Here is a 25,770-nt window from a genome sequence, read left to right on the forward strand (position 1 = left end):
CTGGATAGGGAGACTGAAAAATGTGTATGTTACAAAATATGCATCAGAAACACTGAATATTTATAGTACAATATCTAGGTCCACAAATCATGAAACTCTTAGCTGTTCAGGGATTTAGGCTAAGAAGGAGGCTGCACTCAGAGATAAAGGAGGGAATAGTTGTGTTTCATGTCCTGTATTTATTCTGATTTCTAGCTGTGGCAAGAACTCAGGCACAGAAAGACTGGAACGGGGAACGTCACAGTAGGGCAGAAAATCAAACTGAAAGCTCCCTGCTCAACAGCTTTGCCATTACCTCCTTCCACAGGAACGTGGGGAGGGCAGGATCTGCCCCTCCAGGTCATGGTGTCCCATCCCGGGCTCACTAGAACAGGAGCTGAATCAGCAGATGGCTCCTGGCTAGGGCTTCCCAGATGTCCAAGCTCCCACAGCTCCACACAGGCAGCACAGCTTGTGTGGGAGCCAGAGCATCTGGCACTGGGCAGCAGGGCTCTGAAAGCAATCAGGTGTTCACAGCAGCTTCAGCACTCCTCACACAGCCACAAAAGTGAGCTCAAGCAAGAGCACTGCAAGAGAAAGCAGGCAGTTGTTGTCTTGCCATCCTGATAAGTGCAAAACTGCCGAGAAAAAAACTCTACTTCAGCATTTGCACTAATTCAATAGAGAAATAAGAGTAGCAAAAGCACTGACTGTGCAATATTTATTTAATAATTAACTATCTTATAAGCATAAAACTAAAATATATGAAGCTTTTTTTCTTTTTTGGGTAAAAATTATCTAAACACTTTCTTTCTTCCAGAGGACTCAAAAATTAATAGCAAAAGCTTAACCTTCCTACATTTACAGAATATTTTAAATGCAATGATTAAAAAGAATTCTAAGACTCTACAAATCAAAACCTTAGAACAGAGGATTCATTAGGAGGATTCAGAAGATGAATTGCATTAGGACCCTACTGCTTTTAATTCCTTTGCATTTCTTTGGCTTTTAGATTAAACAACACCATGCACTACACAAGCAACAAGAAGAGAACATGTAATACAAACAGCTGTTAAATTAAAGGTATAGGTTCTTGTCATATGCTGGCTGTGAAAGAAGCATTAGGAGACAAAAGGTGATGGCAAATACTTTGTTTCTGAACTATACATGAGTAATTTGGCTGGTTAAGATCTGGTTGGTTGTATCCATTACACACTCAGAGATTAAAGACTATTACGTTTATAAATACAAATTGTAAGGGCTGTAATTGCAATTGTCTAAGGAGATGTGTTCCTTTGTGCTTACTTATTTTGTTAAAGATAAAAAAGAAATGCATGCTATTTCTGGCCCACACGAATGTTCAGAATTAAGCTACTAATATCTAAGAATTTTTCTGAGCTCAACTGTAGCTTTTGGAGCTTTCTCACACCGGCAGTGTTGCACAGGTGCCTTTTCAGGGCTGCCAGAGGATTTATGCAGCACAATAGTCAGCATCATTCCTGCCCGATTCCAGCCCTCCCTCGGGAAGATGGCAATGCCTGGGATGGCTCGGGATCTTTCCCGAACGGGTCCCTTTGCTTTTCTTGGCCAGCGATGCCTGTCTTGGAGCTGCTGCTCGCGGGCTCTGCCGTGTGCGAGCCGGGGGCGGGCCGGGGAGGGGCTGCGGCTCTCGGGCACCGGGACCGCGGCGGGCACTCGGCCCGGCCCGCCGGAGCAGCGGCACCCATGGCCGGTAAGTGCCGGGGGCGCAGCGAGGGAGGCAGGGAGGGGGTGCCCAGCTCCTCCCGCAGCCCCGGCCGGGCTGGCGCTGGGGAGGGCTCGCTAAAGCATCAGCCCAGACCTGTCCCTGCACCGGCCGGCCGCGCTCCGCAGCCCGCCAGGGAAGGGACAGCTGGAACCGCAGGGCTGCCAGCACCGCCCGACAGGGCAGAGGCTCGGCCCTGGAGACAGGCACAGCAAATGGGCAGTCTTGCCTCCACTACCCCCCAGTTATTTAATTTATACTGTACGTGGGCTTAGACTGTGTTTTTATACGGGATTAAAACTAGTTGTGGAGAACGAGCTGCTTGTAAACTTGCTCGTAAGCCAAAAAGCTTGCTGCAAAGTTTAAGTAAAGCTTATTAAAAGCATATAATCACACAGTAAGTAAAAAAGGGATGCAATCCCAGAGGAGACAGAGGATGCCTGTCAGCACCTGCACTATGCTAGGATAAACCTGGTACCTATCAACAGGAGACAGTCTGCTGGCTCGGGGAGGAGGAGATGAAATGGTCCAACAGGTCTTTTCCATCTCCTTTGCCACGATCCTGTACCGCAGCAGGATACAATACATCAATTGCTCATGATGCCAGGTAGTTATTTTAAAATATACATATTTTGTCCCTGCATACAGTGGATGCAACTAATCTCAGTGGTCAATTTGTGACTAGTGCTACATTGTGCCCTAAGCCACTGGTTCTGTTGCTGATCTAATCAGATAAGATGGTCTAAAAGTGAGACAAATTCTCCTTACTCTCATTAAATTACAGGTAACTACTAAAATGAGTAAAACTTTACCTTAAATCTACAGCTATATAAAGTTTAAAAAAACCCCCAGAATTTGAGTCTATGCCTATGGGTGTGTCATGAATACTTACCATTCTGCAGTGAACAAATTCAATACATACAAACTCATTAACTAAAAGACTAGAAACTCATTCTCTTACTCCAAAATCAATGCACACCTCATCATACTGTCTTTAATGGTAAATGGTGACAAACTGGCTATAGGGGAACACAGGACTGCTGCTGAGAGCATCAGAGACTTGTGAATGAACAGGACAAGTTAAACAAAGACCTGTACAGCTTGCTTGAAATGTTAACCTTTCAGATCAGACAGTAAAGCTACCAGCCATATAGAGATTTGTGTTATTTATAGTGCACCTACATGAAGGAAACCATTAGTTTCTATTATGTTCATGGGCATTAAACTGAAGCATTTTTTCTGCATCTGGCCTTCTGAGATGCAATAAAATACGAGTCTGACTGAAGATATATTTGAGCATGTCCTGCAAAACTAAAAGGAACACACACATAAAATTCCCATGCTCATGTGCATTTCCTCATACTGTGCATTCTTATTAAGGAAAACCAATTTACCCACATGGCACAGTCAGACTTGTCTCTGTATTAATATTAACCCACATCAAACAGGAGCTTGTTTCCTGTTGCTCAGAATAAGCATTGCACTATTAGTCTGGCTGAATGCTGGAACCCACTCAGTTCACCCACCAGCTGCAAGGACAGCAAAGTGCTGTTGCTGTGGTACCGCCATGAGCAGGGTGGCTGCTCACGGTGCTGCTGGGAGACAGCAGTGACTCAGGGAAGCAGCCAGCCAATTCCTGCAGAGGCCTAAGGCAACACACCTGGAGGGGAGCTGCAAAACCAACTTGGCTTCAGTGACTCCACCAAATGCAGGAAAATGAGTCAGGATCAGATTAAGGCCTTTGAGGCGCTATGGGCAGGTTAATTTTATAGTACAAAGTAATTACTTAAGCGTTCTGTAGCTGAAGGACATTTCATGTCACTGCAACACAGCAACACTGAAAAAGATCAGCAACAGATGTATTTTCAACTCACCTCCCATACTCTTTATAGCTCTAATGAATAAACTAAATTAAATGAAAATAGTTTGGAATTATTCAACACTATTATTATTTGATAGTCAAAACTATCAATAGTGTTGACTGATGCTTTTGTGCTTGTATTTTCTTTATTTTACTTGTACCATTGTATAGAGATGGCTAACTGCAAGGTACCTACCAAGCACAGATAGATAAAAAGAAAAAGGAATAAAGCATAATCAAGTTAACTCTACCTAAAAGCAGAGAAGAAAAAAATTCAGTACCAGTTGTAAGAAAATGCCAGGTCACTTGGCTACTTCAGTTTCAGGGGAGACCTTGAGAACTGTCAGCACCCAGTGCTCAGCTGCTCCTGAGCTGCCTCCCATGGCTGCAGAGTGGAAGATAGAGTTTAGGTACAGAGCAAAATAATCTTTGCAGCCTATCACTCCAGCATTCTCAGCAAACATGTGAAAGCAATGAACTGAGCCTATTAGCAATTATCTACCCTTGGTCTAACAAGAAATTCTCACAACAGAATTTCTGATATTTATATTAAATACATTTATTTAGTTTTATTTGGGTTTGTTCACAGTAATTATAACAAGATTTTGTTGTATGTTAAGTACTCACGATTCAGGAAACTCTGTTTAACGGATATTTAACTTTGACTTCACAGGTCAGGAAACACATGCATCCTTAGAAAGAAAACAACCCATAGCTTTACTTTGTTCCTTGTGGCAGGGTCCAGATTCAAGTCAACATAGATAAATAGTTGGAAGAACAAACCAAACCAAAACAATGGTACCTTTCATATTAGGTGCTCCAGAGTTCTCTTTTTCTTCCATTATGCAAGCTCTAGCGTTTCTGCCATGCTAAGGTAAACGCTAATACAAAATAAGAGCCTGAATAATTCTTTGGCATTTGGGTTTTTTCATGTCTGTAGTCTCTCACATTGCAGTAACTGCCAGTGCTTCTGAACACTCTGATCTGTCACTGCCATTGTTATGTCTCTTCAGGTGCTGCACCATGCTATAACCAAACAAAAATGTGCATGTGAGCTGAATGCTTAATTTAAAAATAATTTTGGAATGGTTTTTGTTAGCTTTAATATTCCTGTCTACACCCAAAATATCCTTTGATCTTCCTATGATGTTTTGTGTGCTTTTATGTTTGAACAGAACAAGCAGTTGCTGTGGCTGGAGGTATAATAGGAGGGATCCTTTTATTTGTCCTCCTTGGAATAACTGCATATCTGCTTTGGAAAAAATTTTGCCACCTCTTTTCTTATGAAAAGCTCATCAATCCTGTCAAAACAACAAATGCAAATGCCATTTTCCAGGATCAGGCAAATTCTGAAATTCATCTAAAAAGTACAAGGTACCTTTTTTCATTTTGTTTTTAAAGCATATGCTATGTAATTTATTTCAATTTGTCAAATGTCAAATGAGCAGGTGATCCAAACATATATCTATATATATATAGCATGTACAGAAATAAAGGCGATCCCTAAATTATATGAAAACATCAGGCATGTTCTGTTTTGTTCCTTTAGGAAAAGGATAATCTAACTATCAAAGTGATGGTTATTCCTGATTTATTTAAAAGAGAGAATATATTCAAGTGTAATTGGTGAATGGATAGTTTTACCTGTTAGACAAACCCAGCCTATGTTCCAGAGTCATTTCTAGTCTAATAACAGAAACAACAGGACTTTAGTTCAGGAAGGAGACTCTCTAAGAGAATTAATAATTTCAGGGATTTTGGCTCTAAAACAAGCAGCTGCAGTTAATTCTTCCTTTCCTTTGAAAGATAAATTCTAAAGGGAAGGAAAGGGGGAAAGAGAAGAATCTGTGAGAAGAATTAAGACCTAATGTGCCTCACTGTCTTTTTATGCATTAAGCAATTGTTTTTATTTGCTTTTTGATTTTATTTTTACCTTTGCATGTCTGTAGAATTTTTACATTGTGACATAAGAGCAGTAAACTTAGTACTCTCATCAAGTTTGATTTCCAGCTTTAAACCAGAAGAGTCAATAGGTGCTGCTGTCTTGAGCAGGTCCAGAAGTGTTCCATTTATCATTCCACCAACACTGCATGGGCGAGACTGGATTCACCTGACAAATGAAGAACAGGTTCAGGAAGACAGGGACCCCTTCATGACCCCTCAGTCTGGGCCACGGTCATCATTTCATTCCTTGGGTATGGCATTGCAAAAATGGGACTATTTTTAAGGGTAGGGTGGCTTTAGTATTATGAAGCATATATCGTGGGGGCACAGCAGAGACTGCATTACCCAGCACAAGCCCTAAATGCTCCATGCATTTATACATTTTATGTATGAGAATTGGGCAAGAACACAGTAATTTTGTTCCCAGTGCTGTGGTACCTTACATATTTGGCAGACAAAGCAATCTCTCCTCCAATATTTTGTAAAGGCCAGGAAGTGCCTGTTGTCCCCAGAAACAGCAATCACCAGCTGCATGCTGCAACTACAAATAGCTAGAACTAACCAGGTACAATCACAGAAATAAGACAAAGAAAAGTGCTGCAGCCTACAATTACTCCCCCAAATCTCAGGAAAAAGGAAATAAAATATGAAATTTTTACAAAAAATTGATTGTTAATAAAGAGGGTAATCTGATTTACCCCAATACAGCAGTGGTTCTAAAAATGCCTGCAATGGTTCTTGAGGCTAATCTGAGGGTGCTTGTTTTGCCTTTTCTTGTAGCTGGAGCTTATGTTGTAGGAACCATTAACCCAGATCTGTACAAGTTTCCTGAAGACAAAAGTGAAACAGATTTTCCTGATGGCAGCATTGGCCGCCTCTGGTTCTCCATAGAATACGAGCAAGAGTCAGAAAGGCTCCTTGTCTCCTTGATCAAAGTCAGAAAGCTGCAGCCTCCTGCTGATTCCTGCAGTCCATTTGTGAAAATCTACCTGCTGCCTGATGAAAGAAGCTACCTGCAGTCCAAAACAAAACGTAAAACTCTTAACCCTCAGTTTGATGAAAACTTTGTTTTCCAGGTACTTTTTCTTTTGATGAGGCAGATTTTTGTTTGCAAATATTAACTTGTCAAACTACAGTACATGTTTGTATGTTCACAATGCTTCTACCAAGACAGAAGTTGTTTCCACCACAGACAGGATTTTTTACTGGGGCTTTTGGAGATCCTGGGCTACAGAAGCGTGTGGCCCCACAACTGCTCTTACTTCTAGTCTATACTAAAGTTAAGGGTTCCAGAACTTGCCCAGGGAATAACAAAACCCCCAGTTTGAAGTACAGCTGAGCAGTTCAGCCCAGCAGTTCTAGAAGTTCAGAAGGAGCCAATGCTGACATGATGCTTTCACAGCTTTTGGTTTCTTTGCTGTGGAAGTAGGCTAGACAGCAGAACCTGGGAGGAATCTCTGGGCTGCTATTTGTACAGTACTGCATAACTTGGCTTCCCATGCTAACAGGCTTTCAGCACATGCCACAAGACAAAAGCTTTAAAACCAAAAAAGTTTGTGTTTCAGACAACTGAAAAAATGTTTACAGATTCTAAACATCTGAGTTTGAAAGTGAATGCATCACACAGCACTAGATCCATATGAGCTAAAAAACCACCAACTAACTTCACAGCTTCCAAATGAACTTGTATTTTAGCTTGGATCTTGACTTCCACATAGCTCAAGTTTTAGGCAAATTTTAAAAGTACTTCAAATAATTAAAGGAAATCCCCACCTAAACTTACCACAGTTTGAAAAATATTTCCTTTGAAGTCATGCTAGAGTAGGAAAGTGTCGGATGTTTTATAATTATTAATATTCTTCATTTTCCTGTACAGGTTTCCAGTAAAATGTTGCTCCAAAGGACATTAAAGTTTTTGGTTTATCATGTTGATAAACAGAAGAAGCATCATCTCCTAGGCCAAGTTATCTTTCCACTAAAAAATGAAGCATTAACTGAGGACAACAAACTAGTCATATGGAGAGATCTGGAGAAAGAAAACTTGGAGGTACGTGATACCAGGCTCTTGGCACTGTTGAACATCAGTCATCCTACAAGTATTGGAAGGAGTAGAACTATGTTGAAGTAGAACTACATTCTACCAAGTACCTCACATGCAAAAGTACTTCATAAACATTTAGAATAGAAATTCCCATCTTACCAACCTGCAGACCCATAGCTATTGTAAAAGGAGTACCCAGATGCTTAGAAAAGTCACATGAATTAGGAGGTTGTTACATAAGAACTTTTGTTATTTGCTTCTTTCAATTATTAAGAGCAGAAGAGGCAAGGACATTGATATCCTCTAGAAAAGAATAATTCTGAGGGTTAGGAAAGCTGATTAACATTTGATGTGGTTCCATCAAATGTTACAACAGCACAAATAAAGCCATTACAAGTCACTCACATGCCTCAGTGTGACAGACACCATTCGCATGAAAAAGGATTGGTCTCCCCATTTGACCACACGATGAGGGAGTTTTTCAGACATATTTGACAGGTGTTGTTCTGCTTCCAAAGCCTCCTTCAGAGCATGGTGATATCCAGTTCTCCCTGAGCTACAATGACTACCTGGGCCGTCTCACTGTGGTGGTTCTGAGGGCGAGGGGATTAAAGCTCCAGGAGGAGAGCCCTGCTGTTGGTAAGTGGGATTTCCTCCCTGCTATCAGCTCCACAACTCCTGTCTTAATTTGCTCCTTCCTCATCTGTACACCCAAGCTTGTGCTGTGGGACTCTGACAGGAACAAATAAACATCCTGGTGATTTGAGTGGAAACAAGCCATATTCTGCCCTGAGGCAATTAGATTTTGATAGCTTAGTTTTGCTATCTTTGAGGTTTGTTTCATAATAAAAGGTTTGTCCTGTGGCAATTGGTGGTAACTTTTTTCTCCTGTTTTTGTACAGTGAGCAACATCCTTTTGCTGCTCTCCAGTCCAGAGAAGGCAGCATTTCAGGGGACATTAACAGTTGCCTCAAGTCAAATTCCCAGAGGTAACAGCTGCAGGACAACTGCTTATGCTGAACACCTGTTCTGGGAGGAACTGAGTTGAGAGAAAAAAATCTCAGTTTAGGACAGTCTGGCTATTGTTCAAAGGACATGGCATGGACTCACAATTTTCTCCCTTAGCACAGAAGGCTTTTTCTGGTACAACATACTCATGTATCCCTGGTCTCAGAGATTACCTCAAAATGCTCTTTAAAATCTAACACTCAAAAGCAAAAACAGATGAAGAACAAAACTTGTATTTCAGTCTAGTGATTCTTGCAGGGCTTTGAAGCTAAACAATATAAATGCAAAATACACCTACAATTTAAAAAGAAAAGAAGTTTAGTCCTCTATATATATTACACACACATCACTAAGATTTTTTTTGACTGAACAAATTAAGCCTTCAAAAAAGTCTCCATCAGAGGAAGGGAAGGCACAGAAACACAAGATCAAGGATGCAGGGTAAGAATATGGCTGCTTATTTTAACAGCACTTAAACTGGAAAGTGCACTCTAAAACTGCACCCTCAGTACTTTGTAGCCTCCCTGCTTTATGTCATGCTGTCATGTGTGTTCCATCAATCTTTCACAATCTGATGTTACACTTGATATTGACTCCCAAAAGGAAGCAATTCCCTAAGCTGTCTCCCAACTGCTTCATGAAGATGTCTTTTAGTCTTGAATTTCTTTTTCTCCAAGGTGTGTATGTCAAAGTCTCACTAATGAACCATAATAAATACATCAAAAGTAAAAAGACAGCAGCTCTTCTGGGAACTCCCAACCCTGTGTACAATGAAACCTTCAGTTTCAAGGCAGATCAGACAGAGCTGGATACAGCAAGCCTGAGTCTATCTGTGCTCCAGAGTAACAAAGGAGAAAGTAAGTTATATAAATTATTACAGTCATATAAATTACTACTGTCAAGGTGTCAAATCTCTTACACACTTGAGACATGTTTAAAGTTGAGAGGAAGTAATTCCTTTCCAGCAATAATCATAAAACATGTAAGAGTTTTGGGGTATTTCAAAGGCTGTCTCTTAAAAAGCAGAACAACTTATTTGTAGTTAAGCATATGTCTCTCTGTCAGAGGCTACATTCCATGGAAGACATGAATAAAATCACTGTAGCCTAGTCAATACTAGTACAAGGTGCTGTGCCTTTGTTTCATTCCAGCATCCCATTAAAACAAGCTTATGTGAACACTTGTGTGTGCAACACACAGCCTCCAAAACTGTGTGGCCATTCACTCCTTCTGAGCATATTTGAAAGAGGAATAGGAATTTTAATTCTCTCAACAGAGAGAAAAAAAGAAGAGAGATTAGCAAACATCCCCATTCCCTGGCAAGAAAACCTGATGCATGAGGCCACCTCTTACTAACTGTTAGAGAATCCATTAAAGAGTTCTGCTTACAGAAGCAAATCAGAATTCAGTATTTCCACTGCTCACAAGAAAAACATCTTCCCTGCAGTGCAAATATGATCTCAATAATTTTCCTCATTCATAGCTGAAAAATCCAGGCATGAATAAGCAATCTGGACCTTGGCAGTAGCAAGACACACATTACAGCTCCCAGCTGTCTCAGTAACTGCATTTATTTTTTGCAAAGCCAGAGCATCATGTGAATCCTACTGAGGTTGAAGATACCCAAAATTAGGACATGCCTCCCCAGTAAACCTGAGGTAAAGGGGCAGGACAGATACAGATCAGATATTTGCACCTTGAAGATGTTTTAGTTTAACTTCAGGTAAAAGGACAGGCCTCCATTGACTAAACACCCACTTACTGCTGTACCTTTTAATGCTGAACCTCAGCAGGTAGAAGCTACAGAACCTGAAGTCCAGGGTTACTTCACTGAGAAATGTTTTGGTTTAAAAATACCTTTCAGAAAAGGCATTATTTGGAGAAAAACATATTGTCATCTTATTACAGGGGTTCCACACTGTTGTCTCCTTATCACAAAAGTTCTATACCTTCTTGGTGTTTCTCATGGGCAGCTCCTCAGAGCACTGACTCTTCTTCACAAAGCAGCCAACTGACTCCAGCTCCCCTCTCACCCAGCCACCCCACTCTTTTATAGCATCTTCTTCTCATTGCTTACAGCTGTGGCCTGTTAAAGTCAGGCCTGCTCCTGATCTTTGATAATTGGCCCAGCTGCAACTCCTTAGGGGTAAGATTACTTTCTACACTATATTTTCTTATATTCTACCCCCTACAATACATGTTGATATTCTAATGTAGGCAAGGGTTTCAGAGAAGCATCACAAGGGTTCATCACTAACTGCTTTTTTTTCCCCAGAAACACTTCTGCTGGGACGAGTGGTAGTTGGGCCTTTCATGTACACACGTGGCAGAGAACTGGAGCACTGGAATGAGATGATCAGCAAGCCCAAGGAGCTGGTTAAACGATGGCATGCTCTCTGCCACAGCACATGAACAGCACTGAGGAAAAACCAACCTTAACATGGAGAAGTTCTTACTATCTTTCTCATCTAAAGGGTAAAAAAAAAATCTTTGCTAAGATTTTGTACCTGAAGAAGAAAAGAATAAAATAAATTATTTCCTTGACCAAACACAAATAAAAGATTTGGTCCCTGGTAGGCTGGGAGTCCCTCCTTCCTCTCTTCAAAATATATGTTACATTTAATTAACATGCAGCTGAGCAAACAAACAGCCAAACATGATCTCTCAGTATTAATTATTTTGACTGGTAAATTCCACTTCTTGGTCATGAGTTCTGGGCACAAATGATCACACATGTAGACAGAGCCCAAGAATTGCCAGTGATGACAGCAGGCCTATCTGCCCACTGCTCCACATCACCACAGTGCTTCACCAAAGGGGAGAGAAGCCCAGTGAGAATGCCAAAACAGACACAGCCCAAAAGACACTGACTAATACATGTAGAACTTGTTTAAAATAGCAGCATTACATTTAAGACCTCTTTTGAACAGGAAGGGTGAAGGCACTGCCATTGGTCACACACCTGGAAGCAGCTGTTCACATCCCTCAGCACCTCAGTGTATTTCCTGCAGTAACTCAGTTCAGTGTTTTCAGCTGACCCCAAGTACAGCACTTTGTGTTGACACTAAGGGACAAGCAGAGAAGTCACAGAGTCACAAGTGACTGGAGGCTATTCCAGTACTGGAGTACTCTGGGACAGTAAGATGAGGACATGTCCTGTCCTATTACATTTCTCTCTAAACACATCTCTGCTGGAGACAGAGCATTGATTACAAGAGCCTTGGGTTTGACCTGGTATGACAATTCTCACACTGAAAATCCAATTAGCTTAAGCCCCCTGGGCATCTGTCTGTTTTAGTAGTAGAGTCCTCTTCATTAAGTAAATTACTGCTCTCTAAAGTAATTTGGAGCAATTATTCCTAATCAAAATAAAATATGATATTTTTCTCTTTTTGATTGTTCACTGGGGACCTGAGCTCTGTACCCTTCTCACTGTACAGTCATAAACCAGACACACTGACTACTGCAGCAAAACATTTTGCACAATCATGTTCCATAACCTCTACAGCTGAAATAAAACCAACTTCCTTTCAAACAGGATACAACATTAATTAATTCAAAACCTTAAAATATTAGCCTTCTCTGGGGAGATGAAACCACTTTCCATTTTGATAATATTGTTATTACCTAAAGGAAATGTTATGAATGAGAAGATACCACAGAGGAATTGTAAGATAACAGACCTCCCTGATCCACCATCTGACATGTTACACAGTACCCTCAGTCTGTCTTGCTAATTACACCACTGGATACAAAATGAGCCAAACTCATTACATTACAAAGCTGTATTCAAATTTCAGCCCCACAAAACTACTCCAAACCAATCTGATAAGCAAAGTTATTCTGTTTGTTCTGGGGAGAAAAACTACACAGTTATCATACAGTTAACATATTACTAGAATAAAGTGATTTTACCAAATAAATGTTGTATTTTATTATTTCAACCATACCATTAAGGATCTTAAAAGTAAGCAGTTAGTATTTCAGACAGCTGGTTTATGAGCTTGTGCAGAAGATGCATGCAATGCAGTGTCTGTTAACAAATACCCCCAAGGTGGGAAGTCACCTGTCTGACATTGATGTACAGTGTGGTCCTCTTTTATTATACATTGAAGTAACAATACTTCCAGCTTGTGTGTTCAGTAATTTCAGCTAAATTGTGAAGAAACAAATTCTAATGCACTTACCAATGTACTTGTACTCACAGTCATCCAAGGGAAGCAAGTGAGAAAGGCCCTTTTTGACTCTACCTGAACAAGAGTTATTTCAAAGCAAGAAACATCATCAAATAAGGAGTTCTAATACAATGTTTTTAACTGTCACATAATGAGCAAATTTTTTACCTACTGCCTTTTATAAAACATCCATCTGATCTTGTGCTTGAGACTTACCTTGAGCTGAAGGAGGTGGAATGATTACAAGACAGTTCTGTTTTGCAAGAGAAAAGAGCAGCAGCAAAATTGCTGAGGGTAAATGGCAAAAATTCTGCTGTTAAAAAAAGGAAAGCAACCACAACAGCAAAACAAAACCACCAAGCTACAGATAGCATATGGGTAAGACAAACAAAAATTGTGAAACTAAAATATTACTGAATTCTCTAATATGCCAGGTCTCAGGAAAATTCAGTCTCTCACAATAGTAGTGAACTTTTCTGAGGAGAAAAAGGAAAACAGATATGGAAGAAATTGTTGGAATTTATTAACCTCATTATTAATACAAATATGCATGTATAAAAATATATTATGCATGTATAAAAATACATTTTACGAAAATTCATCAGTATTACTCCACCAGTATATACTATTAGCAGATATTCCATACCAGTCCTTTTGATAGTTTTGCTTTTTTCGTAAGTTAAAACCAAAATCCTTTATTATAGTTTTTACAAGAGATTTGCTTCCTTCAGCTAAGTAATTTTTCTTCTGCTTCCCATCTGTGTGTCCTTATGGTCTTTGTTACTCAATTAGTGCAGAGGTCAAAGATCAGGATGAAAATTCAGCAGATGGAAATCCTTTTGCAAAGGATAGCTGTTCTCATCTAGCACAAAGTGGCTTCTGATTTCCAACAAATAGAATGCTTCTGTATCTGCCAGCAGTGAATGACACAGATCTGCTACTACTGTGCTGTAGGTTATATCTGAAGAGGGCACTGCAAAACACAAAACAATTCAATTTACACTTGATTTTCACAATAGCACCTAACATTCAAGTTCTACCTCCATGAAGCTCCATTTAATTACTGCAAGTGAAGTTCAACATCTGAATAGAAAATTAGCTTTTATTTTTAATTACTTTTTAAAAACAGTGAGCTGAGCCTGTTTCTCATTAAACTTTTAACACCTGTGAATTACATAAAACACCTCAAGTCAAACAGGACGTATCAAGTGAAGCTTGTCTGAAACAGTTCAATGTTTCAAATCATGAAAACATGCCAGCTCCTTCTAAAAGCTCCTAAGACTTTCAATTTTGCACATAAGGAATCTATTTAGTTATTGAATATTTAGGTATATACCTATTATATAACTAAGTCGTTGTAGTTATTCACACCTCTTACCTCCTGTTGTTGCAACCTCTCCAGTGAAATTGAGTTTGTCAGACAGCCACTTTGATGTTGGTGGTTTAGGGTTTCTTTTCAACTGTAAATGACTAAAAATTTTCCTTCCATTGTGAACTTTGCTGCCTGTTTCTATCACAAGTAATTAATGAATCAGTACCTACTAATCTCTTCAGCCAATCTGCAGGAATATTGAGGAAGATTTTTTCCATCAACTCAGACACCACATGAACATAAATTTCATGTCCTTCATCTTCTACTGTCATCAAAGCAGGTCTAGATCAGAAAACAAAGGTCCATGAAAGTTAGCTGCTATGGTTTGTTTTTTATTGAAACTTAATCTTACTGTGCAACATAATACCAACAAATAGAAAAATGAGAAAATCTCAATGTACTTGTGTCAAATCTGTAGCTCTGGAATCAGTTTGAGGAATAAATAAGGAAATGGCCCTAAACTGAGACAGGACACTCAGATTAGACATTAGAAGGAAATTTTTTACTGTTAGGATGGTCAGGATTGCCCATGGAGGTGGTGGAAATACAAAGCAGGGACATAAGCTTAGGTGTGTCACTTGGAATTGTACCATCTGTATCAACATCACTCTGTGTTATCTGTCTTAATACATCACTTTATAGCCACATAATACCAGGGTATAGCTCTCGCACTATAAATAATACCAAATGTTTTCACAAACCACTGAACAAATAAAAATCCCTATTTGGAAATACTCCCAAGATGATGCATTCTTACTAAATTGATCAGAAAAAAATTCAGTGCAAAAATGTGAGGCTTTTCTCTGAACAAAATGGACATGTAAATTCTACATCTGGATGTGTTCTCATGCTGAGAGTACAAACACTGGAAATCCTTATAATTTTTCCACCATCTTTTGTGCAGGAGCAAACTGAGGTCCTTCATGCCCACTGAGATTTCATAGTCTTATGAAAGACTGGCAGAACCTTTTCAGTTAAGGAAAAAACCTTTTTGCACTTAATCCTTCCTCACAGGAAAACAAATAGCACATAAAGATGCAAGACTATTTTGCTTAGAGGAAAAATACTAAGTCACTGCCTGGTTAGATAAATAGGATATTTAAGTCCTAGTTCATTAAGTAATAGTATTTAAGTTAATGATTCATTAAGCTCATTATGGAAGAGTTTAGAAAGAATTTGAGAAAAATTTAGATTGGAAATTTACATATTCTAGAATTCTATCACATCCATGGTTGTCTCAATAAACATTCTCTAGCTACATGTCTTTCTAGTCACAATGAAAACTCCATTTCAAAAGCCCAAGATAAATGTGAGAATTGAACAATTAGTCAATAAAGATGTACCTACATCAACTGGATCCACTTAGTTTATTTTCTCTAAGTGTGACTATATGTGTCCCACAGTGCCATCTGGTGATAACTCACTATCTCTGCTCTCCCAGAATGTTTATTGAAAACATTTGCCAATATTATTTCTGCACAGCTGAAACTGACTAATCCGTTTAAAAACATGGTTCTGCATGCACGTGATTTCAGATTTAGGCTGGAACAAGATTCTCAAGGAGTTTTCCTTTGGTCCTCAAGCTTCTTCTCCACCTCAGCTTTATCTGACACAGTACTGGGTAAACATCATTCCTGCATGATAGTATTCATAGAAATTAAAAAGTTAGATTCAAACTAAGAATATCGTGTATAAATAATGACAATATAATACAGCAATTCAAGAACAACAAATTGAAAATTCATTGGAGAGACAGGGATTGCTAACCACACCTTAAACAAAGAATTTTAGATATGGGGGTAATTAAAATGGAGAAAGTTTACCTCCCTAATAATACACATTACTTTATTTCGTTTACCTGTAGAATGTTTTTACTTTGCTGTATGGCAGACATCTAATACACTGCTTATAGATCATGTTCTCATCTGCCTGTAGTTCCAAACCACATTTGGCACAACCTGAATATGTGATCATAGGCAGAGAAGCCAAAACACATTCCAGTGAAGTGTCAGCAGAGAAGATGAATTGCTTGTACTGACCAGTGGAAATGGTAAACTTCAATTCCAAGATATGGGCTTTCACTTGGACCACTCCTACAAAAACAATTCAAATATGAATTAAGCTTTATTTAGAACTGAAAGCGAAATCAATGGCTACAGCTGATTAGAAACCAAAATTGCTATCAAGAACTTTCTCAGTTTCTTCCCCCTTTGTTAACACATGCTCAAATTTTTAGAGGTATTTTATTCAGTGAAAAATCTTGGTGGCTAAATATTATTTTAAAATGTACAAAAGAACTACATTTTCAGGTACTATATCAGTAGATGCCACTACAGAAGGTGCCTGAATAAGAGATCAAAATTGTGCAAAGAATTTCCAAGTGATTTTCTTCCCACTGTTTCAAAGACACTGAAAAGCACAGCTTTAATGACTTAGCTTTTCATTATTTATATATAAACTAGAGTTAACTGCTGCAAGAACAGCTTTAATGACTTCCTAGCATTTAACACCACCCATAGCCATCTTCTAGGCTTATCTGGGAAAGGATGACTGTGTAAAATGTCTTCTTTGTCCTTTTGTAAGAAGTTTTCAATAGCAGTAGCTATTGAGAGTTCCCGTTTTTGAGAAACACTGATAAACTTCCAGTCATTAGTCACATCATGACTGGCTGGTGTGGATAACAAAAGTCAGCATTTCGCTCTGTGTTCTGAAGCTGCCTTTGCACGGCAGCACACATCACACCTATCCCTCTGCTGGGCTCATGGGATGAAGGCTGCATTCAGTTTGGCCAAGTACAGGGCAGCAGCCTCCAGAATAAATTCAGACCCAGACCTGGGCTACCTTAAAAAAACAACCATCTTACCTCATCATGAGAGCATCTATTCTGCCTACTTGTGCATGGCACAACAGACATTACAGAGCTGTGGATAACATTTACCTGAGCATTTTTCTTCCAGGAGCGCCGAGAGCCTTGTCAACTCCATGAGGGATGTCTGGCTTTTCTGAAACTTTTCTTTGAATTCAACTGCCCTTTTGTCATCATCAAACAAGCACTCATAGGATGACCATGGAGTAGTGTGCAGTTCCAGGTCACCTGAGACAGAACTACACTGGACCAAAAGGTATTTGAAAGCCCATATGTGGTCTACAGAACAAAAAAGCAAACAGAAGAGTTTATTTTCTGTACTGTGGTTAATTTACAGAAAGCCAAGGTCACGTACAAGATTGAGAAACAAATCAGAAGACATTCTCACATAGCCAGCTCTGGCAACTTCCTTTTAAGTGTGATGACATGTAAGGTTCTTCCTTTCCCTATAAACTTTGCATGAGTTGTTTCCCATAACAGAAATTTCATTTCACCTCTACCAAATTCAGCTGTCACGACAACTGAGCATTTTGAAAAAGAAACCAGCTCTGAAATTTGTTGTCAGCACTAATGCTGGCAATGTCTCAGAGAAAAAAAATCTTCATGTTATTAATCAACTTCCATTTTAATGTGATTAATGTTTTTAATCTTCCATCTCCAGAATTTTCAATTTAACATAAACCTAGTTTAACTTTTCTTAAAAGAACAAGACTAGGAATAAATCAAAGTTTGGTAGTAGTCACTGCACAGTCACATGTAATTCTTGTCATTCTAAGTAGAAGAGATGCTTCTACTTAGTTACCTGGACTTGTTCTCAAGACCATCAGGATATAAAGCCTGACATGAGTAAAGTGGAAAGCAGAAAATGATAAAAGGAGTAGGAAAAACCCAGCAATTCATGCTACACCAGACAATGATAAGGAAGACCCAGCAAAACTGGTAACACAGTTAACACTCATGGATTTTTTACAGTTACATAACCAGGCACTATATAAGTAAGTGCATCTTGTATATAGATTGAAGTTTTTAAATATTTATGCCTTCTCAGTGTTCTGAAGTGCAATCAAATTCTGTTACTGATGGCACTGCTTCTAAACAGAGATGATGTTAGAATTAGCACAAAATACATTATCCCTCCAAGGGGAGTATTGAAAGGTTGAATGGATAAATGTTACCAGCTGAATACTTAAAAGGCACTTAGAGCATCACAAAAATCCTTTCAGACCTACCCATAGGTACAAGGAACCTTACCTTTTTTCCTCTGAAGCTGGGGGTACCAGGCAGCCCCTGCTCCCCACAGAACCATCCTGTAGTGTTGATCTCTGTTCTGTTCTACTGTTAGAATAATTTTTCTTTGGCTGCCACCTCTGTAGCTGTACAGAGATTCTGGTAAGAATTGAAATTACGTTACTTGTACAGTGAAAAGCATATAAGCACACAAACCCCACGTGCCTCAGTATTACAGTGAAATCATGGTATAAATATAAATCATTTTATGCTACAATTAAAAGCAAAGAAGAATACACCTACAATTTCTTCTGGACAGAAAATAACCTGCTTTCTTCTGCAACAGGAATCTAGTTTGAGGGAGTGCATAAAGTATATTAATTAACTTTTATCCATCTAAATACTCAGTAACTGGACAACTCCCTTTGAAGCAGAAGTATCTGAGCACCTTTCAGCTCCCATTCCTCCTACTTGTACTGAGTAGAAAGAAATTGTACTCAATCTCTCAGCAACTGTTGTAATTGGAAGTTCCCATAACTTCTGTAGAATACAGTGGAAGAAACATTTCACTACAAGTTTTCACATAAAAGAAAACTATGGGCACAAGGTGTACAAGGCACACTAAAACTATTAGTAACAGTACATACAAACCTCTACACAGCTCTTATCCAGGACACTGCATGTCTGTTACAGTTCCACACTAAAACTACAGCATTTTTCAAAAATAATTTTTCAACAAGAACACCTGGATGGAATACCTAATTCCAAGATTTACTAGAGCAAATGATGAAGGCTTTTATCTTCAAAATTCTGCATTTAAAACTAATAAACATGCTATTGATGATGTGGGTAGAAATTTGTATCTTACTAGTTCAAGATGATAGTGCAATGTGATCAAATTTTTGTGCAAAGCTTGAAATCAAGCAGTGAGAAACATTTTGCCTTACAAAATTACTATTTAAGTTCCAGCTACTGCAGAAGTTGAAGTCCAGTGAATTAACTTACCTGTTAACACAGAAATATTGATAATTTTCAGGACTGAGTGCACCAAAACATTGGGCTGGAGCTGATCTAGCTGCACATACTGAACATCATCCAGTCTCTGAACTTGTCTTTGTGGAATGTCTCTGAAGTGTGGGAATTCTGATGATATGTATGCCAATAAGCCATGCAGAACAGCATCATCCACTAGAGGATAAATTTATATGGAAAAAAGGCAAAGTCACATACTGCTTTTTATGCTTAGAAGTGTAAAACTTGTGACTTGGAACATGTTAACAGTGAAAAAATCAGAACAGTTTTAGAAAAATTTTAAGGTAAATTTTTTTAAAAAAATTTTAAAAATTTAAGGTAAAATTTTAACTGCACTTCAGGGTAGTATCAAGAGGAGGCAAATGAAGTTCAGCTAAGTGCAATACTTTAAAATACACCAAAAAAACCTTGTACCATAGCTTGGTAAGAAGAAAGCTGTTCTTGATCATTGACCTCAGAATCTGCCTTAAGAGCTGGCTTTACAATACTGGACATCACAAAGACAGGAAGAACAATGGTGATACTTCCACAGTATTTTCCCCTCAGTCTCCAACCCTCCATGGCCTGCAATTAATCACTTTGGATCCACTTACTCCATTTTGCAAAAAATTGAATCCTCATGCAATCTCAGACATCACATGGACAGGTCCTGGGATAACTGCTCTTTCCTAAACTAAACTAATTTTTTTTTTTGAGTTCAGAGTGGTAACCACCAAACTTTATGATGATCTCCACATGCCTATCTGATGTCATGTCCACATCTTGTGCTCAGGTGTTCCTGTCATATTTTTCTATTGTGTTTAGTACCTCTCAGTTACACACATTTCTATTTTATATTATGTGTGAGGCATTGCCATCAAAATGGAGTACTTGAAATGGCTCTTTTACTGTGATTTGCATGGCAACTTATGCACTACAATCTTACATTCTTCTGTCTTGAGAGCTGAGCAGTTCCCCAGATTCAATAACTGACTGGTAAATGTTGACTGAAGCATGACCTCTCCACACCAAGGATTCTCAGACATTATTATATCTGCAAGAAAAAACAACTTTATCAACTCACATGTCAACAATAATGAAGTGTATAATATTTCTCTTGACTATATAACTGTCTTACATAGAGATGTGTAAAGCACAGGGTTTGAAAGAGAACACTTGGAAATGCAGTGATTATTTTATTTTAATCTACCAACACCATTTACAATGAGTTGGTAAAATTTTCTCAGTTTGATGTAATTCTTAAACTCATTAGCCTCCTAGCAGACACTGCTTAGGTCTGGTTTGTAGCAGCACTTGTACTTTTCAAGAACAACTGTTTTAAAACACTGACACCTTACAGAATAGCCCTGACTCTCCATGGCTGTGTCTGAGGGCAAACTTCCATGGAACAGTCAACGCTGCACTGGCAGGATGACTGAGAACTCAGTAATGTAAGTGATGTAAGAAAGCAACATACAAATGTTTAGCTATAGTTCCAAATTATTTGTTACATCCTTCTATTTTAAGCAGGCATTTTTAAGATCCATATTTTAAAAAGGCAAACAAAAGAACTCTCACCTGTAAGCAGTATTACATCCCCAGGAAACACAGTGAGGGACCAAAATGCAGCACCACGCCACAGCACCACCTTTCTCTCAATTTCTGACTGGTCAGTAACAACAATTGTTGCCACAGGAACTTTACATGAAGATTTTGGTTTAGTCTTCTTCTGTACTTCTTTGATATGACAAGGATGTACAACTGCAACCAAAATATTGTACTTTTGATTTTTGCAGCAGCAATTCTTAAGTAGTGAGAGTTTCTTTTGGAGTTTCTTGAACTCTGCCATCCTGTCTGGATCCACTCTCAACCCAGAACCAGGTGGAGAAGAATTCAGTTTAGCTCTCTTGGATTTCAGCTGTCTTCTAAATGCTGAGTGAGAAAGATGAAGGGAATCTTCATGCTTGCGGGGTCTTTTAGAAAAGTTCTTGTGAGAACAGTTCCCTTGAGAGCACAGTACTCCAGAGCTCAATGGCTCAATATGGATTTCATTTACAAGTTGCTCAGCAGCAACATTAGGTTCTTGAAACTTTTCTGCATTTTCCTGAGCACTTTCTTCCTGTTTTGTAGCTTTAACCAAAACATTCTCCCCATCATCCTCAGAACTGAAAAGTTCAAGAGAACTTGCATCCTCTTCCTCATATTCATTTTCAGTAACAGTAGTAGTACATGTTCCAACACCAGAATCACATTGGAAGTGACCATAGTGTCCTTCTTCAGCTTTTTTGCCTGCTTCTATTTCTGATAGTTTTACAATACTTTCCTGCATCTCATTCTGTGCAAAAACAGCCACCCGACTCGAAGTCACTACACTACGAAACTCAGTGTCTGCTGACACTGCAAAGTTTGCACAGTCATTTGGTTCTTTTGCTTTGGACTCCTGAGCTTCTTGGAAAAACACATCCATACATTGCCTTAGATGTTCATGATGCTCAGTTCTGTGAGCTGCCTGAAGTCCCACAGACTGTAAATGGATGCTGACCTGCTCAGTGCTGGCAAGCAATGCAGAAATGTCAGTTCTGTCAACTTCTGAAGGACAGGCTTTTGTCTCAGTGAGCTCTGGGCAGCAGGCACCTGATGGTTTCTCTTGTCCAGCTGACTCTGCACAGCCCTGGGGCAGGTGCTGATCTGCAGCCTGATTTACATCTGCAGGTGTAAATCTATCTTTGGGTTCATGACAATCAGAGCAAGCTAAACCTGTGATCTTTTTAGGTGTGCAGGTACAAGTTAGTGCCACAGGGGCAGGAGATGGCAGATCTTTTCCTTCTTTTGCCATGAACGTGCCCTGCTGAGCTCTGTCGCCACTGGTGGGGACCCCTGTGGGTGCAGAGCTTTCTGCCTGGGGCACCGCGGGGGCAGCAGCGGCCCGGAGCCTCCCAGGAACACGGCCAGGGCTGTCACACAAACAGCGCAGCTCCTTCCATCGCTCACCAGCAGGGGCTGAGCTCTGCTCCAACCCCTCCCGTGGCCTCGGGATACTTGGTGCTCCCACAAAAATATGGATTTGAGGTCTTTTTGACATTTTTGACTGCTGTGTAAGTTTGACTTTAAATAATGTGGTTTATGCAATAAGCACAATAATAATAAATATCAGCAGATGCAAAAAAAAGAGGATTTTACTTTTCCTTTGCAATTTTAAAACCACCTAAAATTCATGGGAGTTTTTCATAGTTTAACCGGTAAAAACACTACTTAACTGCTTCAAGCCTATAAAAATAGATGTACAAAATCTAAAAAAGGGAATTTATTTTAGAAATATTCAGCATTTATTTCTGTCAAATTTGCACAGAAAAAGAAATTTACAGCCACACCTAGTTTCTGATTCTGATACACAGAAACACAATATAGGGAAGTTAAAATTAAGTTTAATTATTGACCTATTTGTCTTCATTTACTATTGCTAATCAAACAGTCAAATGTGACTTCACTATTCAGTACTTGATTTAAACTCATCTGAAATAAATGTAAGAAATCTTCACAGCATAGCTAGGAGATCATTTCATCTCCCAGAAAATCAGTTTCAACTAAATGATTAAAACACTAGAGCTATTTAAAATTAAAGTTTGCCTGGAATGCAATATTTTACATGCTGTTTTGGCATGAAACTACTGTTTCAGGCTATTACTGATAAATAATAATTATTTAATAACCACTAAGAGGTCAGTAAAGCTTGAGCAGGTGATTTAGGATTTGCTTTAATTCATTTATGTAGTATCAAACTACTCAAGAAATTACTAGCTTTTCTAGCTAATTAAAAATCAGCCCACTTACACAGCACACAAAAAGATGACCTTTTATTTTTTAAATTTCTGCTCTATAATTATAATTTTAATATATGCAGAAACAGCTACGACTGTTCCTTAAAATGTGATTACAGCTACTTGTTTTGGGAGTGCTGTTGCTAAGAGAAGTTGCTTCAATAGGCAATTCTGCAGATGTAGAGAACACCAGAAAAAATTCAAGAGCTAATCCAGCTGTAAATAGAAGAAAAAGACCATTGAAACAAATGCAGCATTGAAAAATATGCAAATTTTTCATTTAGCACTAATTAAATTAGCAACCATTTTCCTAACAACCCCACTAGGGGTCAATAAATCTGCACATTCACAAGGCTCATTGTAACATGGAAAAACCATAAACATCACAGAATAGTGATCTCTGGTACACGATTGCTGTCACTGGAAAAGCAATATACAATCACTAAAAGAAGATAGGGCAGAATACAAAGAAGCTACAAAACTCAGAGACTAGTATTGGTCACTTTTATGCTCATAACAAAATAAATACCACTTAAAACATTGGAGTGTCCAAACTTCTGCAGTTGTACATTTAAATTTAGTCCCAGAAAATGGTAACTTTTAAAGGACAATACCCAAAGCTGTGAAAGCTTTGAGTTTTATAAAGAATGGTAATATACAAATAACCAGAAGAACAGAATTTATGGTCAATACTGAAGTAGTGGATCAGGTAAGGGAAAGACTAAGCAAAGTGACAGTGAGGTTGAATCCTCAAAGAAGTGATGTTAATAAGCTTTGTAGATAAAAGGCTACCAATACATGATGTAAAAAGCTCAGTAACAGATCTGTGACAAACAGAAAATGTTACCATCAGTTCAAATGAACTTAGTAAATGTCCAGTTATATAGTAATTTATCAGCCCCTCATTTTAAGTATCACTTCTCTTTTGCTTGTTGACATGTTTAGTGGTTTATAAGTTGCACAAAAATTCAGAAAGTTTTCCTTAATTTTCCAGTTCTGTAACTTCTCTAAACTTAGGATTTGCTTCGCTGATTCACATTTTGCAGTGCCAGTACATTAATGCCAGGCCACATGGGGCCCTGAGCAACTTGGGCTAATGAAACGTGCCCATGGCACAGGGTTTGGAACTTGATGATTTTTAAGAGCCTTTTCAACCTGAGCTGTTCTATGATTCTATGATCACACCAAAGGAATTGAATCTTGATGTTGTTTAATGAATGTTTGCAATTAAAATACAGCCTATATTTTCAAAACATAAATTACCTTAGAAATGGTAAATGACCTCTGCCAACTTTCTGATTCGTGTAATAGGTTCACTACTAACCTGTTTTGGCAATTTCCAAGTGACTTTTTGAGTCAAAGATGTCAAACTCCTTCCTGTACCAGGAATCACCAGTACCTAAAATCATTTTGAGTCTGTAAATTAGAAAGAAAAAAAAAAATTAAAGTTTACCTAAACTCCCTGTACACAAAATTGTTTAAAGAACTGTTGATTTGCTGCTTCAGAAGGAATTATTACCCACTTAATGAGTTTTGTTAGTGAAGTTCTACACCTTGTTATAAATAAAAGTCTGAAAGAACAATACACTTCATATTTTACAAGGTGAGCAAAAAACCTATCAATTATTTTAGTAAAATTCTACGGCCACAAAAGAAACCCCCATTTTATACTGTAGTTATCTGTGGGCAGACAGTGGCTTAACTAACTACACAAAAGATAACAAGAGCTAAAACTCATGAAGATACAACTGAAACCTGAATGCACATATCCATTATACCTGTTAATTATTACACCATTTCCTAATTTGTGGAAAGGTGCTCTATTCCTAGCAGCCAATGAAAGCCAAGCTTTTTATCTCTGAAATGGTCAGAGTCTGATTGACGGGTCAATGATCTATTAAAAAACAGTAACTACATCAGCAAGTTTTACATTTGCAAGGCACTGCAACTGAGGTTTAATAGACAGAAATATATTATGCTATATAGTGTATTTCCTCCAATCTAAACAGTAAGACAGGAATTCTAAATTTAAATGTTTTTAAAACAAACTGTCATTAACAGATTGTTAATCTCTAGTGATCTGCTGCACATAGAATAAAATTAAAAATAGCTTTAAAAATCCTCTTCGCTCTAGAAATGTTCTGATGCTACATACACAACTTTAAAGTATCCCAAAAATACCCTAAAAATACTCAATTTTATTCCATAGTTTTCTACTCATTAATAGTATTCACTCACCATGATAATCACTAAGCATTAAGCCAAGGTAATTTAAGAGGGTGACACAGCTTCAGCTTCCTATAATTCCTGAATATTCACAGTAGCCACATGCCTGATCTCTGTTCTGAGAAGTTACATCTAAACAGCCTCATCAAGTCCTTACTCAAGCCCTGTACCCTAAAAGTAAACCACAATAATTCAACCTCCAGTTAAGAGTTTCTTTATGTCTGTTACACACTACAAAGTTTCAAACTACAAATAAAATTACAGAAATGAAAGACAGTAATGCATCAGAAGACAACTATACCAATATAATGCAAAAGTGTACTTTCCCCTCTAGGAACACTGAAGTTTTAGGAGACAAACAGTGTATTCTTTTATCTTCCTGCTTTGATTTGCTGCAGCTTAATGATGAACATCCTAAATGGTAAGTGGTTAATGACTTGACCCCTAAAATTTGCAAGAAAACATTATAATTGTCCTTTCCCTGCTGAAAAGCTGGTA

The 25,770-nt window shown here is 38.5% G+C and overlaps 2 protein-coding genes and 1 long non-coding RNA gene across 4 annotated transcripts in view; 1 reads left to right on the forward strand and 2 right to left on the reverse strand.

The window, feature by feature from the left end:
* Positions 1 to 1,628: 1,628 nt before the first annotated feature.
* On the forward strand, positions 1,629 to 12,500 carry SYT15 (synaptotagmin 15). Its single transcript, XM_036385926.1, has 8 exons — positions 1,629 to 1,711; positions 4,760 to 4,958; positions 5,595 to 5,779; positions 6,309 to 6,604; positions 7,405 to 7,575; positions 8,088 to 8,208; positions 9,255 to 9,434; positions 10,853 to 12,500. The coding sequence occupies exons 1-8, from the start codon at positions 1,705 to 1,707 to the stop codon at positions 10,987 to 10,989; spliced, it is 1,296 nt and encodes a 431-aa protein (XP_036241819.1). The 5' UTR covers positions 1,629 to 1,704; the 3' UTR covers positions 10,990 to 12,500.
* Positions 4,128 to 5,637, reverse strand: LOC118688403 (uncharacterized). Its single transcript, XR_004980465.2, has 2 exons — positions 5,518 to 5,637; positions 4,128 to 4,610 (listed from the first exon to the last, which is right to left on the reverse strand). It is a non-coding gene; the product is annotated as an uncharacterized LOC118688403 (long non-coding RNA).
* Positions 12,501 to 13,253: 753 nt separating the features above from the next.
* The window catches only part of SHLD2 (shieldin complex subunit 2), a 30,334-nt gene continuing 17,817 nt past the window's right edge, over positions 13,254 to 25,770 (reverse strand). For both annotated transcript variants that reach the window (XM_054515666.1, XM_036385922.1), the window contains 9 exons: positions 24,310 to 24,462; positions 20,807 to 23,262; positions 20,175 to 20,282; positions 19,223 to 19,405; positions 18,242 to 18,376; positions 17,063 to 17,269; positions 15,983 to 16,217; positions 14,291 to 14,406; positions 13,254 to 13,725 (listed from right to left, as the gene is read on the reverse strand). In XM_054515666.1, the coding sequence (XP_054371641.1) occupies positions 13,553 to 13,725; positions 14,291 to 14,406; positions 15,983 to 16,217; positions 17,063 to 17,269; positions 18,242 to 18,376; positions 19,223 to 19,405; positions 20,175 to 20,282; positions 20,807 to 22,310 (2,661 nt within the window). In that variant the 5' untranslated portion in view covers positions 22,311 to 23,262; positions 24,310 to 24,462 and the 3' untranslated portion in view covers positions 13,254 to 13,552. The remainder of the gene's footprint in view (positions 13,726 to 14,290; positions 14,407 to 15,982; positions 16,218 to 17,062; positions 17,270 to 18,241; positions 18,377 to 19,222; positions 19,406 to 20,174; positions 20,283 to 20,806; positions 23,263 to 24,309; positions 24,463 to 25,770) is intronic.

This window comes from Molothrus ater, chromosome 8 (genome assembly GCF_012460135.2).
Source record: "Molothrus ater isolate BHLD 08-10-18 breed brown headed cowbird chromosome 8, BPBGC_Mater_1.1, whole genome shotgun sequence".
In the NCBI taxonomy this organism is placed as follows: Eukaryota; Metazoa; Chordata; class Aves; order Passeriformes; family Icteridae; genus Molothrus; species Molothrus ater.

Excerpts from the sequence above, each read along its gene's own strand:
- SYT15 (XM_036385926.1), top strand. Across the intron at positions 5,780-6,308 it reads GTCATCATTTCATTCCTTGG|CTGGAGCTTATGTTGTAGGA; the intron begins GTATGGCATTGC and ends CTTTTCTTGTAG. Across the intron at positions 9,435-10,852 it reads CCAGAGTAACAAAGGAGAAA|AAACACTTCTGCTGGGACGA; the intron begins GTAAGTTATATA and ends TTTTTTCCCCAG.